This window comes from Lycium barbarum, chromosome 3 (assembly GCF_019175385.1).
Source record: "Lycium barbarum isolate Lr01 chromosome 3, ASM1917538v2, whole genome shotgun sequence".
In the NCBI taxonomy this organism is placed as follows: Eukaryota; Viridiplantae; Streptophyta; class Magnoliopsida; order Solanales; family Solanaceae; genus Lycium; species Lycium barbarum.
The window spans coordinates 34,793,189-34,812,278 of record NC_083339.1 but is presented as its reverse complement, the minus strand read 5'-3'; the positions used below and the strand labels follow the sequence as shown (position 1 = coordinate 34,812,278).

General features: G+C 36.7%; 1 protein-coding gene and 1 non-coding gene across 2 annotated transcripts; one reads left to right on the top strand and one right to left on the bottom strand.

Annotated features, from left to right (window-relative positions):
- Positions 1–12,814: 12,814 nt before the first annotated feature.
- On the bottom strand, positions 12,815–13,572 carry LOC132630697 (uncharacterized). The gene is made up of 3 exons (XM_060346258.1): positions 13,488–13,572; positions 13,280–13,395; positions 12,815–13,192 (listed from the first exon to the last, which is right to left on the bottom strand). The coding sequence occupies exons 1-3, from the start codon at positions 13,570–13,572 to the stop codon at positions 12,815–12,817; spliced, it is 579 nt and encodes a 192-aa protein (XP_060202241.1).
- Positions 13,573–14,320: 748 nt separating this feature from the next.
- On the top strand, positions 14,321–14,427 carry LOC132634469 (small nucleolar RNA R71). The gene has a single exon (XR_009580188.1). It is a non-coding gene; the product is annotated as a small nucleolar RNA R71 (small nucleolar RNA).
- The last annotated feature ends 4,663 nt before the right edge of the window (positions 14,428–19,090 follow it).

Below are 19,090 nucleotides of genomic sequence, written 5' to 3'. Positions count from 1 at the left end.
AAAGGTATAATTTGAGCGTATCAATTACCCGTAGAGGGTAATGATTTTGCGGTCTATTGTGATGCCTCCCGTGTGGGCTTAGGTGTTGTGTTCATGTAGGAGGGTAGGGTGATAGCTTATTCTTCCCGACAGTTGAAGATTCATGAGAAGAATACCCCACCCATGATTTGGAGTTGTTGGTCGTGGTCTTCGCTTTGAATATTTGGAGGCATTATTTGTACGGTGTCTATTGTGAGGTTGCATGGGGTTCCTATTTCTGTTGTATCTGATCGAGGTACTATCTTCACTTCCCAATTCTGGAGGGCGTTTTATGAGGAGTTGGGTACCCGATTGGATCTCTGTACAACTTTTCATCCCCAGACCGATGTCCAGTCCGAGCGGACCATTCAGGTGCTCGAGGACATGTTGAGAGCATGTGTTATTGATTTTGGTGGTCATTGGGATCAGCACTTACCATTAGTAAAGTTTGCGTGCAATCACAGTTATCATTCGAGTATTGGTATGGCGCCTTTTGAGGCTTTGTATGGAAGGAGATGTAGATCTCTGATTGGCTGGTTTGATGGGTTCGAGGCTCGACCTTGGAGTACAGATTTATTGAGAGAGTCCCTTAATAGAGTGAGAGTTATTCAGGCCAAGCTTTTGGCAGCTTAGAGTCGGCAAAACATGTATGCGGACCGAAAGGTTCGGGATTTGGAGTTTGCTGTTGGTGACCATGTTCTATTGAAGGTTTCACCCATGAAGGGTGTTATGAGGTTTGGTAATAGGGGCAAGTTGAGCCCCAGGTATATTGGTCCCTTTGAGATTGTTACTCGTGTGGGTGATGTGGATTATGAGTTGGCATTGCCGCCAAGCTTGGCGGCAGTTCATCCGTTTTTTCATATTTTGATATTGAAGAAGTACCATGCCGACAGTACTTACATTGTTCGTTGGGATTCTGTATTACTTGATGGGAAATTGTCTTATGAGGAGGAGCCTATCGCGATCTTGGATAGGCAGGTTCGAAAGTTTAGGTCGAAGGAGATTGCTTTTGTGAAGGTACAATGGAAGCACCATCCTATTGAGGAGGTTACGTGGGATACCAAGTCCAACATGTGTAGCCGGTATCCCCAGTTGTTCACTGATTCAGGTATCTTCCCACTTCTTTTCTCTTATTCGCTCGAAGACGAGTGATGGTTCAATTGGTATCTGATATAACGACCTGTTTGGTCGTTATAGTCTTTTCGACAATTTTTTCCTTTCCCGAGCATTGATTATCTCACTTTTGACCCGAAGGTACCTTTGAAGAGCTTCCCGAGGGGTCTAGATCGGATTCGGGCAACCTTTGTGAAATATAGGCTTAAAGTGAAACAGAGTTGACCCAAAGTTAACTTTTGGGTAAACAGACTTTTTTCGAAAATCCATCGATTGTGAGAGGTCCGAATGGTCGTTTAGAACTTGTGTATATATCTGGTTCAGTTCCCAATACACTCCAATGTATTTTGGGACTTATGTTGGGAAATTAGAATTAAGGTATCGGGGGTTGACCTCTGTTGGTAATTCTGAGGCCACGAGCGCGTTCGCAGCGTATTTTTATGTGTGTCTATGTGTATGGTATGTGAGCAGATGGCCTCAGGAACTAGTCAAAAAATCGGATTGAATTGTGGACTTGGGTGAGTTTTATGGTGTCTGGTGCCCGCTTTGGCGGCACCAGCACCACGGCAGCGGTGCCGCTGGAGTGGTCCCCCTGCCGCTGGAGCGGTCCAAGCCATTTAGGCTTGACCACTGAAGCCGTCGAGGGACCGCTGAAGCGGCTCCGCTGTGGCGGTCCCAGTGTCGCCAAAGCGGGTGATGAGCAGTGTGTATAATTAATGAAGTGTTAAAAGTCTTTAGACCCTCATTTATTTCCATTTCGAAATTAGAGCTTTGGGGACTGTCCTTGGAGATATTTTGGGAATACTCTTGGAGGTAAATCTTGCTATACCTCTTCTATTTCATTAATCCTAATCAGCATAGATTACTCTTTTCCTTAGTAATTCCTTTGTAATGGAGGATAAAAATGGAGATAAAGAATGTTCTATCTAGGCTTATCAATTGTGATATTGATGGGATTTATGCTAGTTTTTGATGAATCTAGGGTTGTAATCATATATCTTCCATTATTAGTGTTGAATTTCAGAATCAAAGAGTTAGGGTTTATACCCAAATTGGGGGTTTTTCTTCAAATTCCAAATTGGGTAAATCTATGAGTTAATTTAGCAATTTGTGGTTGGATTATGATTCACCTAGTGCTTAATTTGATATTTTGCTTCCGAATTTTTCGTTTTGACCTTGTGAGCCCGTTTCCCCCAAATTCTAGGGTTAGAATTGACCTAAATTAAATGATGACAATATTAGTATCGTTCGTCATGATTTCTAATCTAGATTTCGATTATGCCTAGACTTTATTGATCTTGAGGCTTAGCGGAAGGGAAAGGTGATAGAGTGATTTGTTGGTGTTGATGTTCCGCTATCCAGGTAGGTTATGGCTTACCTTTGGTGAGACTTCGCATAGCAAAGCATATATTTAGATTATATCGTCGGATAAAGTATGTGAACCTTTGGGTATGAAGTTGGGATGGATATTGTCTTAGGTTGGGTCCTGTTGTGTGTTTAGGACTAGCCATCCCGTTGTGTGTTGACTGGTTGTTCTATTGTGTTGGCTTGATGCCACGTGTTGTTAGTAGATATGGGCATCTGTTGTACCATCTTGATTATGATATTGTTGACGTACCCACTGTTGGTAATTGTGATTCGGATATATCGTTGGCGTACCTACTGTTGGTACTTATGATAAAGATATATTGTTGGCGTACCCACTGTTGGTACTTGTGATTCGGATATACTGTTGGCGTACCCATTATTGGTATTTGTGATATTGAGCATGATTATTTATGTGGATACATGCATTGCACGCACTCTCGTTCTTCATGATACAATGTTGAGTTACTGATGATACTTGATGAAACACTGTGATGAGCTGGGCTCGATTTTTACTTGAGTGACATGAGAGGCCGATATCCGATGTAAGTTCCGGAATCATTGATTGAGTGAGTGCATGGACTCTGCGGGTCCCCCAGAGTGGTGCCGGTGACAACCCCCCGTGGGCAAAGATCCGAGGTCTCGTTTGTCTGTTAGGCAAAGATTCGGGATGGGTGGCACTTAGACTTCGTGAGTCACACTAGGGTGTGCTACAGAAATGTCGATATTTTCGTCCGGAGTACATGTGTACACAGAATTTGCATGGCATTTCATTTCATCCATACATTTTTGCATTACATTGCACCATGGCTTACTTTGAGATGTTTTTGGTGTTGTACTTATGATGTTGGATTCGGACTTGATATATTCAGACTTGATATATTCAGACTTGGCACATTTGGGATTAGATGCTCTACTTAGGCGATGACATGTACTTGGATTCGATTACATTTGATTTATACTTGTTGGTTTGTTTGCCTATCTGCTTTATTATCTAAATTGTGTTAGCTATGCTTAGTCGGCCGATGATGTCTACCAGTACTGTTGTTTTGTACTGACCTGCACTTGCCGCATTCCTTTATGAATGCAGAATATCAGGTTGGATCTACGTCCGGTACACGTGGCTAATAGTCGCTTCAACATTATCTTCGAGTTTCCAGGGTGAGCACGGTCGTCCGCTGCCTTGAAGACTTCTCTATCATGATGTCCTATTTCTATTCAGAGACATAGACACTTTATGTATTATTATTCCATACTTGTATTATTTCCCTTTTAGATGCTCTTGTATTACTCAGACTAGACCCTAGGGTGTTATTATTATTCCGCAGTATTCTACTATATATATATATATATATATATATATATATATATATATATATATATATATATATATATATATATATTACCGTGAGACTTATGTATTATTTTATTCCGTTGCTCGATTTAATTATTAGGTTTTATTTATCGTTGGGTTAAGGGTTCGCTTACCGAGCTGGGAAAGGTAAGTGCCCGCACGGCTTATGCCAAAATGGATTGTGACAAGAAGAGCATAGGAGAACGATAACAAGGCTGTTGAATGATTTGGCCCCAAGGCTGTAAAAAGCTAAAGTTCCTTCCCCTTCTTGTAGTATAGTTTTACATTATTTTCTGTGCGAACATGCAAATACATTTGTATAGATATTGAAACCCCTACAGGTTAGAACCTAGGATTTGGGTAGACGATGTTTCAAAACTGTATCCAAAATGATAAAAGAGTTGTATTCCACTTGATTAAAATAAATAAAAGTGAAAGTATATTCTTCTTGCAAAAAGTTGATTATTTCTAAATACCTTTTTAAAAGTGTCTTTTAATTTAAGAAATCTGAGAAAAAAGTAAAAGAAATATTTGGGCTAGACCCAACTTAATGAATTCAAATAAGTGGAATTTCCTTCAAAATCTGAGTTTGGGAAAATAGTTCTGAGGATATGGTTAACTAAAGAGATAAAATGTGGATGATGTATGAATTAAATAAAGGTTGTACATACACATATACATATATATTTTTTATTACATACAAAATACATAGCATTAGTTTTAGATGGGATATACCTAGCATACTATCCTTATAAGTAAAAGGACAAACTATTTTTATCAGGATATTTTAAATCCGAACTCGAAGTACCCTTACTTAAAGGGAATTTGTTTAACTCTTTTAAAGCCAAAATGATATGCCATGACAGTATTTTTATACGGGAAATTAAACAAAACATAAGCAGTTCATACATAATCACACATTGAAGCTCGAAGGTCAACCGTATTCTATGGATCCTTAATACTGGGGTGCCTAACACCTTCCCTAGGGGATCACCAGAACCCTTCCCTAGAACTTTGGATTACGAAGGATTTTTCACTGTATTTGAATAAACCCTTCACCCACCCCCCCCCACCCACCCACCCCTCCTCCCCCCTCCCCCCCCCCCCCCCCCCCATTTTCCTAAAAATTAGGCAGCGACTCTTTTCAAAAAATAAGTCTGAAAGAGCACCAACGAGTTCATAATAGCTTTTATGCATTAACACCACGTAAAAAGCGAATCGTTTACAAAGTTTATCTAGAAGAAATGAAATAGTCCTCCATGATACTCTATTAGTATATGATAAATATCATATGGTATCCTAGAGGACTTAGGAGTGTTTTCTTTTGAAGGAATGAACCAGTCTTTTATGATACCTTATTATTATATGACATATACCATGTGAGCATTATAGAGGATTATAGTATTTTTAAGGATTGAATCTGCCATCTATGCTACCATGTCAATATATGATCTATACCAGTTTTGGTATCATAGAGGACTGAGTGTTTTTGTCGAAGGAATGAATGGTCCAGTCCTCCATGATACCCATGCCAGTATATAATACATACTATGTGGGTATCATAGAGGGCTAAGAAGTGATTTTATAGGAATGACCCAGTCTTCTATTATACCCTATCAGTATATGATAAATATCATTTGAGTATCATAGTATAATGCGACAGTATTATAATGGGACTGAGATACTGTGAGGAAAAGCAGCTTTTTCCATTGATCATAGAGACTGATTCCATGACCATGAAGAAGATTTTAAATGCTGAATTGGAGGTCCCTTGGAGCATTTCAATGTTGGTGGATGATATCAAGAGGATGATGGATGATCAAATAGTATCTGTGGAGCATATACATAGAGAAGGAAATGGGCTTGCAGATTTTTTAACTAACTTGGTTTTTGTTTTTGCAGGTTCAGTTCAGTTTCATAATTTTCAGGAATTGCCAAGTCAAGCTAAGAGGATTCTGAATATGGAGAAGAGAGGAATTCCAAACTTGAGAATAAGAACCCTTCAAGACAAAGCACCAGATTGACAACATAATTGTAACTATTACTGAGTACTGTTTGCCAACTGATTGTGAGTATTTGCAGCATCTGTATTAGGGTGGTATCAGTGTGCTTGGCATGCTCATTCCTTAATATAAATGGTGTGATGTCCATGATCTAAGTACCAGACTGTTCTAATTATGGATCAAGTGTCATAGAGACCTGGTTTCATGCAAAGGATTAAGCTGGATAGTTTGAACATTGAAAGAAAAGTACAGCTTTTGAAAGATCACCAGGCTGATAAGCAAGATATGTAGAAAAGTCATATTCAAATGTTGTCTGAACTAGCATGGACAGATACAGTAACTATATTAAGGTGTCATTTCTTGATATGGATGCTACACATGTCCAGGCTAGGATTCATGCTCTTTTGACAATGGTTCAAAGTTGAGAGTGGTTTTTGATTCCATACAGATGTTGGTTTGTACAGAAGATCACAACTATATTTAAGTGGCCTGAAGAATGATTCAACTGATTTGAAACATGCCACCTGTGAGACTTTGAAGGTGTGATAGATGTTATCAAGTCAAGGCCCTTAGATCAATAGTTGTTAATAGTCTGTTTTAAACTAAAATCTGTATTTCCATTTTCCACTTGTTGATTTTCCTTTCTGTTGTTTTTATTTATTTGATCAATCACTTTTGGATTGATATGTACATATTTTCTTTATCAATAAATTTCCACCTTTCTGGTAGCTTTGCTTAATAAAAATAAAAAAAATGCGACAGTATACTTCAACTGCTATTGATTTGGTATACTTTATGGTAGAATAAGTTTGTTTTTATAATTAATATAGAAAAAAAATATATATATATATATATATTAGTTATCTTTATTGTTGATATAGAAGAAAAATAACAAAAATAAAGGAGTCAAAAGGTGTATAGAATTAGGTTATGAAGAAAATACCAGTAAAAAAAAAGAGAAAAAAGTGAATGAAAATCACAAAAATTTAAAAAGATGAATAAAGAAAATGAGCAATAAAAAGTGAATGAAATTAGGTTATGAGGGAAAAAAGGAGCCAAAAAAAAAAATGAATGTAGTTAGATTATGGAGAGAAAAAGAATGAATAAAAAGGAAAAAAATAATTAATTAAATTAGAAAAGGAACGAGAATAAAGAATAAAAAATGTAAAATAAGAAAAAAAATAGAAAAGGGAGAAAAGTAAATAAAAATCAGTAGAAATTATAAAGATGAATAAATAAAAATAGCAAAAAAGATGAATGAAATTTAATTATGGAGATAAAAAAGGAAAAATAAAATAATTAAATAAAATTGAAGAATTAAAAAAATGAAAATAGAAAAGAAAAACAAAAAGAAAGGAGCTAGAATTAAAAATGGAATCAAATTATGGTAAAAAAATAAAATAAAAAGTAGTATAATTTGGGGAAAAATAAATGAACAAAAAAAAAAGACAATTATCTAACAAAGATATAATGGACTGAAAAAATAAATAGTCTTGGGGGTAGGAAAATAAAGGTGGCATAGAAGGGTAATTATTTTGTGTGTACTGGTGGACATTGGTGTTCCTTTCGATAAAAAGATCAAAATAGTACATTATCTTTGGGTTTGGACCTAAAACTATACATGTTCTTTTACATGGAGTATTAATAGTCCATTATGTTTGCATAAGTGGTGTACTTTTAGTTAACTCCCAAATATTCTGTTAAAAATTTAACAAAAAAGGGCAAAAATACCTCTGATCTGTTAGAAAGGGTCTAAAAATACCTTCATTCATCTATTTTGTAAAAAATACCCCTCAGTTCAACTTTTTAGCTCATTTATGCTCTTTGACTAACGGTCAACACTAAATTAAAAAAAAACAAATTACACATGGCATTTTATTACTAGTCAAATTTTCTAAATCTGAAAAAATTGGATTTTTATAAACAAATGTGGAATTTTTTTAAATCTGGAAAACTGATTTTTCTTTTTTTTGTAAAAAAAGGTGGAAAACCCTTTTTAAATATGGAAAATTAGTTTTTTTTTTAATTAAAATTTGGATTTTTTAAATATGAAAACTGATTTTTTAAAGTAAAATGTGCAAAATTAATACTCAATAGTTTTCTTCTAGATTTAAAACAATAGTTTTCTGGATTTGTTTTTTAAACACGGTTTTTCCACACTTTTTATAAAAAAAATCATTTTTTCAAGATTTTTATAAAAATTCAGTTTTTCAGATTTTGAAAAAAAAAAATCCACTTTTTCCTTTTTTTTTTAAAGTGTCCTAAAAATAAAATCATGAAATCTAATTTTTTAAAGACAAAAAAAAAATCAATTTTCCTGATATAAAAAAAAATCCAGATATTTTAATTTAAAAAATCATGTTTTCCAGTTTTTTTTTCAAAAAAAAAAAAAACATGTTTTAGAAAAACATTTTTCCTGATTCTGGAAAAAACCATTTTCCAAAAAATTTTAAAAAAAAAATCAATTTTCTAGTAATAAAATGCCATGTGTAATTTAAATCAATTTTTTTTAAAATTTAGTTTTGGCCGTTAGTCAAACGGCATAAATGAGCCAAAAAGTTGAATTGGGGGGTATTTTTAGCAAAATGGATGAATGAAGGGTATGTTTAAACCTTTTCTCATAATTCAGGGGAATTTTTGCCCTTTTTTCGTTAAACTTTTAACAAAATATTTGGAATTTGACTAAAAGTGCACCACTTATGCAAATAATGGACTATTAATGCTCTATCTAAAAGAATATGTATAATTTTGGGTTCAAACCCAAAGATAATGTACTATCGTGATCCTTTTCTCTGTTCCTTTCCCTAAAATAAAAGCTCAAATGATTTTCAGGGTCGAAGTGATGTGATTTTGAAAAGTCAAAATTGCATGCAAAGAAGTGGGACTAAAATTGCTAATCCAATGCTTGTTCTTATGAGCTATTTCAAAATGGGCCGAAAACAGATTTCCCCAGTGTAGTCAAGGCCCAAACACCTTTTGTTTCAGTTTTTTGTGCGGATTGAAGGGGTGGTATTTAATTTTTGCCCTCAAATTGGTGGTCTTTAATATTTGTCCTTCGCTTAACACCCAGAGGTCCTGGGTTTGAATCTAGGCTCAGTCAAAAAAAAAAATCGCAAGGCATAAGTTGGGATTTGCAGGGCAGAAGTTGGGATTCGCATGCATAAGTTGGTTGCCTTAAGGCAAACTTTTACCCAAAATTAGGCCTTAAGGCAGAGGTTTGCAAAATTCCAGCAAAATTTTTTTGTTTGTTTGTTTTTGGCCTTAAGGCTGAGTTTGAAACCCAACTTGTCCAACTAAAAGAAATTGTTAGAATTATTTGAATGTATTACTATTAAGAAAGTGCATGAATATTCATATTAATTCGTAACTATTATTCGCACTTCAACATGAAAACTATTCTTGTAACTTTTATATCATCAAAAATAATATATCAAGTATATTGTAATATTATATACGATATATAATATCAAGTATATTGTGCTATTGTATACATTATATAATATTAAGCATACGATATGCAACATTTAACATTGGTATATCAACTATTTTAATGAAATAAAATACATATATAAACACACTCACATATATATGTGTACAATAAAAAAAAGTTATAAGAATAGTTTTTATGCTGAAGCGCGAATAATAATTACTGTATGTTCATGTACTTTTCTTAATATTAATATATTCAAATAATTTCTTTTAGTCATAAAAAAATAAATGCATCAAGTGAAAAGTAAAAGAACAAAAAATAAAGAGAAGGAAACAAAAAAGAATCTTTTCAAAACGATAGATATCGGATTTAAAGGTCTATTAAAAAATAGTATTCATCTAATTTTGTTTTATTTGGAAAGTTACATTAATTCTATCTCATGTCCTCTCCATATTTCAAAGAAAGAGAAAGTAGAAAGTATATGCATTAATAGTAGTAAATCCTAAAAAATACGTGTTACAAAGATACTTAGAATCTAAAAAGTTGTAAACTATGTAAATAAATTGAAGTAAATTGTATTTGTGTAATTTTTTTTAAAATAGTTGTAATGCTTTTAAATTACTTAAAAACTTGTATTTGTGTGATTTTCCCTAAATGATTTAAACACAAACTTATATCTTCATGTCATTAAATAAGGTCTGCCAATCTATGAATTGGAAGTTTGGATGGATAGGTTTAATTCAAAATCCTAATATTGCATAGACATTACAATTTATCTTTAAGTAATAACCATTTTGCAAAAATAACCGAATTACAAAAGTTTAATTGAATTAATAGAGTAACTAAGCACTAAATAGAATGATTTTAAATAAAACCACTATAAACTCCCGTTTTACAAACAAACTACACTATTTTAGCCACAAAATATTTTAAATCCGCCGGAAACCGCATTCGCGGATTTCCCGAGATGCCTAACACCTTCCTAAGGGAATCATTTGAACCCTTACCCCTTTTCTTTGGTTTTCGAAATATTAAGGTTTTAATAATTTCTTTGAAAATGAGTTTCCTAATTTCCCAGAACAATATATTAGGTGGCGACTCTATAATTTTTACAATAGTCAAGTTATTGATATATTTTTAACTGAGTTTAAAAATGGGCCGCAAATTTTTTTACTCGACTCTTGGCTACTTATCTTTCCCTTATACATAAACTTGTCGATCTTGTTGTTTCAACAAAATTTTGAAGGAAATAAAAATACTCAAAGGAATAATATAAGCACAAGTCAAAGATCCAACAATGTCTATATAAAAGAAATTTATCAAACTAGAGAGAGAAGGTAGGAGAATTTACTTAAGAACTCAGAACTCTTGAATCTCACTATAATGAAAATATGTGACAGAGCATCTCTATTTATAATACTAGAAAACCAACATAGACTAGGACTAGAAATTCCATTTCAATATGAACTACACAAATAAATACTAACTAGATATGAATTAAATAAATACCAAATAACAAATCCTAAATAACTTTGGATTACTAATCTCGGTTTAATTCCAACATAGCCTCCCTTAAATCAAGATCTGCAAACTTGAGAGTACTATGAACAATATCATATCTTGTAGAAGTCAACCACCTCAGACTCTCGAACAATTTCCTGAAGTATGTAGCATCGACAAACTTGCGGGTGCCATCTTTAGTCAGCTTCAGTTTCTCTTCAACAAGATCCAAAGTTAATTTGACTTTATCCACATTAAACATCTTCAAAATATCACAAACATATTTTTTTTTCTTCTTGTATCCTTTAATAACTCATCTTGATTTAAAATCATCTGCTTCTTCAATTGATTTGTACTTGGTCTTGTGTGCCCATTCAACTCTAGTTGACCTTTCAATAGGTGATAGAGTAGTATCATCAACAAATAATTTTTCATGCTCCTCAAAATATATAATCTCGGATAATGGCTCAAAATTGATTGCGTCTTCAATATCCATAATCATGCACGTCAAATGTGGATCTGGACCCTTAATTATTTCCGCTTCAATTTTGGGTAGATCATCAAAAACTTGCTCTTGATGAACTCTTTTGCTTCTTTCATCACTAGATTCATCTTCTATGCCTTCAAACAATTTTTCTTGTGTGATAATGGTGGGTACTTCTATTCCTTTTTCAATAGTCCCACCTTGTATAGACCAATCATGTCTATTATATATCTCATTACTTAAACACTAGGAACCTCTACTGAAAGAGCATCACTCCTACCAGAAAAGTCATCCATTAAGACCTCCAAGAGGTCCTCAACCATATCTGAAAAGATAGACATCATGCAACGCTGGAAAGTGGCAGGTGCATTGCCAAGACCGAATGGCATTCAGCTGAACGCAAAGGTCCCATAAGGACACGTAAGGTAGTCTTCGCCTGATCTTCCAAGGTAATATTAATATGATTATAACCAGAGTACCCATCCAAGAAGCAATAATAAGACCGCCCCACCAGTCGATCAAGCATCTGATCAATAAAAGGGATAGGGAAGTGGTCGTTACATGTCGCAGAGTTCAGCTTTCGATAATCCATACACACTCTCCATCCTATAATAGTTCTTGTCGGAATCAGCTCATTCTTCGCATTTGGCACCGCTGTGATGCCACCCTTCTTCAGAATTCATTGAACTGGGCTGACCCATTTGCTATCGGCAATTGGGTAAACCACTCCAGCATCTAACCACTTAATGATTTCTTTCTTGACCACCTCTTGCATAGGTGGATTCAATCTCCTCTTATGTTAGACACTCGGTGTGCTATCCTTCTCGAATTGAATTTTATGCTCACAGATACTAGAAGGAATACCCCCAATTTCTGCAATGGTCCACCCTATAGCCCGCCGATACTCTCTCAGAATTTGTAGCAACCTCTTTGTCTGCTCATCAGTCAGCAGAGCAGAAAAAATAACCAGCAATGTATTATCCGGACCGAAAAACTCATACCTCAGATGTGCTGGGAGCTGCTTGAGCTCAAGCTTTGGTGGCTTAATAATCGACGGTTTTGCTGGAGGTGTTTTACGATTCTCAATATCGAGAGACAACTATTTTGGCTGATAAGAATAATATCCCAATATTTCGAGCGAATTAACAGTCTCTACATATCCCTTCATATTATCTACATCAAAATTGACTAGTATAGCCACAAAACGTCTCCCCAAGGCACTATTCTTCCATCTTGAATTCAACAGCCTCGTCTATCACATCTATAGCATCAATAACCGAAATGCTTTCGGAAGCACTCGGTAGTTTCATTCCCTTGCTGGCCTGAAAGGTCACATCTTCATCATTAACACGAAATTTGATCTCGTTCTTCTCTGGATCCATAAGAGCCCTTCTCGTAGCAAGAAAAGGTCTCCCCAGAATAATAGGGATATCTCGATCAACAACACAATCAAGAATCATGAAATCTATCGGTAGAAGGAATTCGCCAACCTGAACAAGCACATTATCAAAAACCCCAACTGGCCTCTCTATGGATCTATCAGCCATCTACAGTCGCATGGTAGTAGGTCTAGGCATTCCCAACCACGATTTCTTATAGATAGCAAGCGACATTAGGTTAATGTTAGCCCCATTTTCACAGAGAGTACAAGCAAAATCATGGTGGCCAACATAACATGGAATAGTAAAAGCACCTGGATCCTCCTTCTTCTGAACCCTGGTTATAGATATGATAGAACTAACACGATGAGTCATACTCACTGTGTCATGCTCGACCGGTCTCTTCTTGGTCAATAGCTCTTTTAAATACTTTGCAAAACCTGCCATTTCTTGGAAGGTATCTAGAAACAAAATATTCATCGACAGCTGCTTCAGTTGATCATAGAACCGCTGACACTTAGCATCCTCAGTTTTTTTCACTAACCTCTAAGGAAAGGGAGGTGATGATTTTATCAATTGGGTCAAGGGCTTGAGTGCCCTAGTAACCATATCCTTCCCTTTGTTACTACTCACATCTTGAGCCTTTGGAACATCTAGCACCGGATCAAATTCAATCACTTTTGAAATTTCCACTTGCACTTCCTCAACTTCACTTGGCACCTCAAATGGCGCCTCAATCTCTGCTTCTTCTGTAGGATTTTTTCAGCTGCTTTTGTACCCACATCTTGAAGTAGTTTCCCACTTCGGGTTCTAATGGCAGCACACTTCTCAATATAATTACCTCCACCACTCTTGGGATTAGGAATAGTGTCACTTAGGAGGCCTCCCCTTTGTGGAGGGTGTTTCTCTCTCGAAATATCTCTCATCTATGACTCAAGCTTCTAGATGGAGGCAGTGTGAGAATCCACAGTTTCGGTCAAACCCTTCAACATTTTATCAAACTTCTCTTGGTTGTCTAGCACCTTCTCAAGCATGCTCTCCAACTTAGAACTTTCTAGTTCATTCGATTGACCCTTTGGAAGAATATAAGGATTGGAACTCCTATTTCCAAAATTGTTGTTGTTGTTGTAGTTCCCTTGGTTCGAGCCACCATAGTTGCTATTGTACTTACCTTGTCCCTATTGAGGTCTCTATTAATTCTGATTCTGATTCTGATAACCTCCTTGGTAGTTCTGCCTTTGGTAACCCCCTTGAGAGTTATTCTCATAATTAGCATCTTCATACTGCATAGGAGGCCCCTTTTAATAAGGACCATCTTGAACTTGATACATCCTCTTGGGAATTCCCTGGACCTCTTCAACAACATTCGCCTTCTTCGCCTCTCTGTCATCAATTCTCTTTGTCAGCAAAGAAATATTGGTTGCAAGCTGAGCTAAAGTTCGCTGAGTCTCTTGATTTTCTTTCATGAATTTATGGATCATTGGAGCCCCATATGCTACGCCACTAGTACCACCCGAATGCCATGCTTTATTATGAGTAGTCAATTTATCAAGCAACTGAGTGATCCGAGGGTATGTCTTATCCATGAAACACCTACCAGCTGTATTATTCGTGACTGCTTGTGTCAACGGATCCAACCTTTTATAGAACTTCTCTATCAATATATGCTCTGGAAAACCATAATTTGGAGACTTCTGCAAATACTCCTTGAATCTCTCCCAAGCTTCATATAACTGCTCCCCCGAAAGCTGTTTGAACTCATAGATTTTATCATGGATTTCAGCTTTCTTGCTCAGAGGAAACCACTTCTTGAGAAAAACGGCGACCAACTCTGCCCACGTATGAATAGTATTGTGGGGCAACTTCTCAAACCAAACTCTTGCTTCGCCGGCTAAAGAGTATTTGAAAACTCTTAGCCGAATTGCATCGGGACTCAGCCACGAAGCGAGGAAGTCGAACAAGTCACGAACTCTACACTCAGAAAAGAATGCAGCAAGGTAGAATCAATACAATAACAAGTACTGAGTAGGCATCATAGGCCAACAACAGTTAGATAACATATGCATAAGAAAGAGACTGAAAAAGTAGACATGCTCACAATCAGATATAACTCAACACAGTCCAAAGTATCAAATCCAGTACCAAATTACCAATTCTAGTATATCACCTCAAAATCTACTATAAGTCCGAAACATAATCTCAAGAACCACTATCAAGTACACGTATCACCAAAGATCAACCAACAAGTCCAATATAATGCCATATGTAAATATGAGATGAATGCAATGCAAATGTAGTGCTACACACACGCTTCAGGCTAAATATTTCGTCGCCTCGACAGTCATGGCCCATGGGGTACCGCTAGGTCCATGTACCTGCTATGGCGTACAGCCCGATCCAATAGTCAATGTTGCAGATCATGCAACCCGATCCCGGTCAGTTTTGCGGTACGTGCAACTCAATCCAAGTAAGTGTTGTGGCACGCAACCCGATCCCAATATATGTATAAATGAGTGAATGCATGATAACAATACTAACAAGAATATATGAAATCAATGGTGCCACACATGGACACATATCTCAATCTCAATATCAATATCATAACCTTACTTTTCCTTTTCAACAACCTCAATCATGATAAATATGCTCTCTGAAACATAAGGTAGTCACTAAGCATCAACTCTAGAATCAATCACGTGGCGATAAGCCAAAAACTCGCAAGTAAGCAACAACTTAATAGAACACAATATGGTGACAAGCCATAGTCAACAACAATACCAACCTGAGTATTACATCCCAACTCCATAGCCGAAGGTTTACATGCTTTCTTCAAAAATCACTAACTCTACATATGATTCGCTAACCGAAGTCTAACCAAAAGGTAAGCTGTAAACTACCGAGAAAGCCGAACAGGAGCCACGAACCGTCACACCTTGGCCTTGCCCTTTCGTAGATCCTTCAAGTAATCAGTCTATTCATAATCGAATTCTATATTAAAAACCACGAATAACAACACCCATATTGCTATACTTCTAGTTAGGTCAAATTCTAACCGAAGGAATTGGGGAAATCGACCCACAAGGGTAAAACGGGAAATTGAAGGATGGAACATGAAATTCAAGCTCTAGGTGATCAAATCCACTAATTAATTGCTAAAACAACTCAAGATTAAGCCTAATTTTGATTTAAAGCAAAACCCCCAAATTTGGGTATGAACCCTAATTCTTCAATCCTTAAATTAATCACTAATAATGAGAGAAATAAACTTAACAACAATGAATTCATCAAATTCTATGGCCATACTAGTCAATTTCACCGTCAATTTCCATTTTAGAAGTCTAAACCCATTTCAAGAAATTTATCATAAGACTCATCTTCTCCACTTTGATTCTAGTAATTCTAAGCATGGATTAAGGATCTAGGAAGGTAAATGATGAAGTCTAGGGTCATAGATCTTACCTCCAAGAAGATTCAGTCCAAAAGCTAATCAATTCTCCCAAAGTGTGCTTAGAAAGTGATGAAGGGAAATGATAGGGTTTAAAGGTTTTACCTTGAGAAAAATAATAGAAATCTGCCTATCATCCACTGCAGCGGTCGGACCTCTACTGCAGCGGGTACGCTATGGGGAGAACTAGCCCGCTAAGGCGGATCACAAACCGCTAAGGCGAATCCGCCACAACAGATAGACGTCCGTTATGGCGATTCACCACAATCTCACAAAGCTCGCTACGACAGTTGGTCCCTCGCTATAGCGGTTCTGGTGTCGCTGCGGCATACACACCACACTAGAATTTTATTGGTTTTTAATAATCTCCAACCCTAAATCCAACTATCACCCGAGGCCCCACAGATACAAAACAAACATGCATAAGCACATAAAAACGTGCTACAAATTCATCCGTGGCCTCGAAATTTCCAAAGGAGGTATATTTGACCAATTAAACCCCCAATGGCCTAACGCCAAGTTTCCAACCCATCCCAAAACGCACCCAATTGCATTGGGAACCTAACCAAACACACTACCAAGTTACAAACGGTCATCCGGACCTCTCAAAATAGACGAAATTTCAAAAAAGGTTCGTTTACCCAAATGTTAACTTTGGGTCGAACATTTTAAACTATAAGGCTCCAACTTCAAAAAATCACACTAAGAATTGTCGGATTACCTCGGGAAAGGGTAAACAACGGTAAAAGGGTCAATAGCACTATAACGACCAATCGGGTCGTTACAACAACCGTGGTTTTTTCACTTAAGATATGGCGTCATTATTTTTATAGAGTGCGTTTGGATATTTTCACCGATCATAAAAGCCTGTAGTAAATTTTCAAGCAAAGAGAGTTGAATCTTAGGTAGAGAAGATGGCTCGAATTGCTTAAGGATTATGACATGGATATTCTCTACCATCCAAGAAAGGCGAGTGAAGTAGCTGATGCTCTTAGTCGGCGTTCTATGGGAAGTTTAGCTCACGTTGAGGAAGAAAAAAGAACTATAACCAAATAAGTTCACCGTTTATCTAATCTAGGAGTTCGACTCTTGGACTCCGAAGATGTGGTATTGTTGTTCAGAACAGAGCTCATTCCTCCTTACTGGTAGAAGTTAAAGAGAAACAGTTTAGTGATCCCTACTTGTTACAGCTGAAAGAGGGGATTCACAAGTATAATACAACAACTTCTAAACAAGGGGGGAGATGATGGTACCTTGAGGTACCGAGGCAGATTATGTGTTCCAGATATTGATGAGCTGAGAGAGCGGATTATGTCAGAAGCTCACAATTCCAGTTATTCCATTCATCCAGGTTCTACTAAGATGTATCATGATCTTAAGGAAATTTGTTGGTGGAATAATATGAAAAATAATGTAGCAAATTTTATGGCTAAGTGTCCTAATTGCCAACAAGTGAAAGCCGAACACCAGAGGCCTGGTGGGTTGGCTCAGAATATTGATATTCGTATTTAGAAATGGGAGATGATAAATATAGACTTCATAATAGGTCTACCTCGTCCATCCCGTAGACATGACTCGATTTGGGTAATTGTGGATCTACTTACTAAGTCAGCGCACTTCTTGCCAGTTAAGAACACCGATTCAGCAGAAGATTATGCCAAGTTGTATATTTATAAGATTGTCAGATTGCATGGGACACCAGTGTCCATTATTTTAGATCGTGGTGCTCAATTCACAGCAAAATTTTGGAGATCCTTTCATAAGGGATTGGGAACCAAGGTTAACCTCAGCATAGCTTTTCATCTGCAGACAGATGGACAGGTAGAGCGTCAGACTCTTGAGGACATATTGAGAGCATGTGTCCTAGATTTCAAAGGTAATTTGGATGACCATCTGCCTCTCATTGAGTTTGCTTATAATAACAGTTACCATGCTAGCATCAAGATGGAATTGTTTGAAGCTTTGTATGGTCGAAGGTGTAGATCACCTATTGATTGGTTTGAAGTTGGTGAAGCAGAGTTGTTGGGACCAGATTTGGTCTATCATGCTATGGAGAAAGACAAAGTGATTCAAGAGCGTTTGAGAACGGCTCAGAGTCGCCAGAAGTCCTATACAGATGTGCGACGAAGAGACTTAGAGCTTCAAGTTGATGATAAGGTGTTCTTAAAGGTTTCACATATGAAAGGTGTGATGAGATTTGGCAAGAAAGGAAAGCTTAGTCCTAGATATATTGGACCTTATAGAATCCTGCGAAAGGTTGGTCAAGTGGCTTATGAACTTGAGTTGCCACAAGAGTTAGTTGTTATTCATCCAGTGTTTCATGTATCCATGTTGAGGAAGTGTGTGGTATACCCGTCGTTGGTTGTTCCTGCTGACACTATAACGGTTAAGGATGGCCTAACCTATGAAAAGATCCCTGTGGCAATTCTTAACCGTTAGGTTCGCAAGTTGAGGACTAAGGAAGTAGCCTCAGTGAAGGTCTTATGGAGAAGTCAGAAAGTCGAAGAGGCAACATGGGAAAACGAAGAAGACATGAAATCCAAGTACCCGTATTTGCTTGAAGAGCAAGCAGAAAGCGTTCAAGGCAAATCCCTTTCGAATCTATGTCATGTCCCTTACGTATTCATATCTCACGTTCATGTTCATGTACTCTCTACTCATGTGTCATGTTTCAGCATTCATGTTTTCACGAAACCATGACATGTCAATTCAGTTCTCATGTTGCCTCACATTCATGTGTTCAAGCCACATCCAGCTATATTCGTAAACATGAACCATCATTAGAAAATAAATTATCCCAAGGGGGAGATATTATACCACCTCATACCTTTAAACTAGGCTACATTCATGATTTGGGACTTAGAAAATCAGATGGAAAAATGTTCGAGTTGAAAACTGCTTCAGTTCAAAACAAGAATTATAGGACCAACAGTATTGGCCGTATTATGAGATACAGACCGTACTTTGGGTCGTATCACGAAGGAGGAAAATTCCAGTTT

What these genes read in the sequence shown, in the direction of transcription:
- LOC132630697 (XM_060346258.1), bottom strand. Translation starts at nt 13,572, where the DNA reads ATGAGAGATATTTCGAGAGAGAAACACCCTCCACAAAGGGGAGGCCTC. An exon ending in TAATCCCAAGAGTGGTGGAG is followed by an intron (nt 13,396 to 13,487) that starts GTAATTATATTG and finishes AAAATCCTACAG; the next exon opens with AAGAAGCAGAGATTGAGGCG. An exon ending in ATGTTCCAAAGGCTCAAGAT is followed by an intron (nt 13,193 to 13,279) that starts GTGAGTAGTAAC and finishes CCCTTTCCTTAG; the next exon opens with AGGTTAGTGAAAAAAACTGA.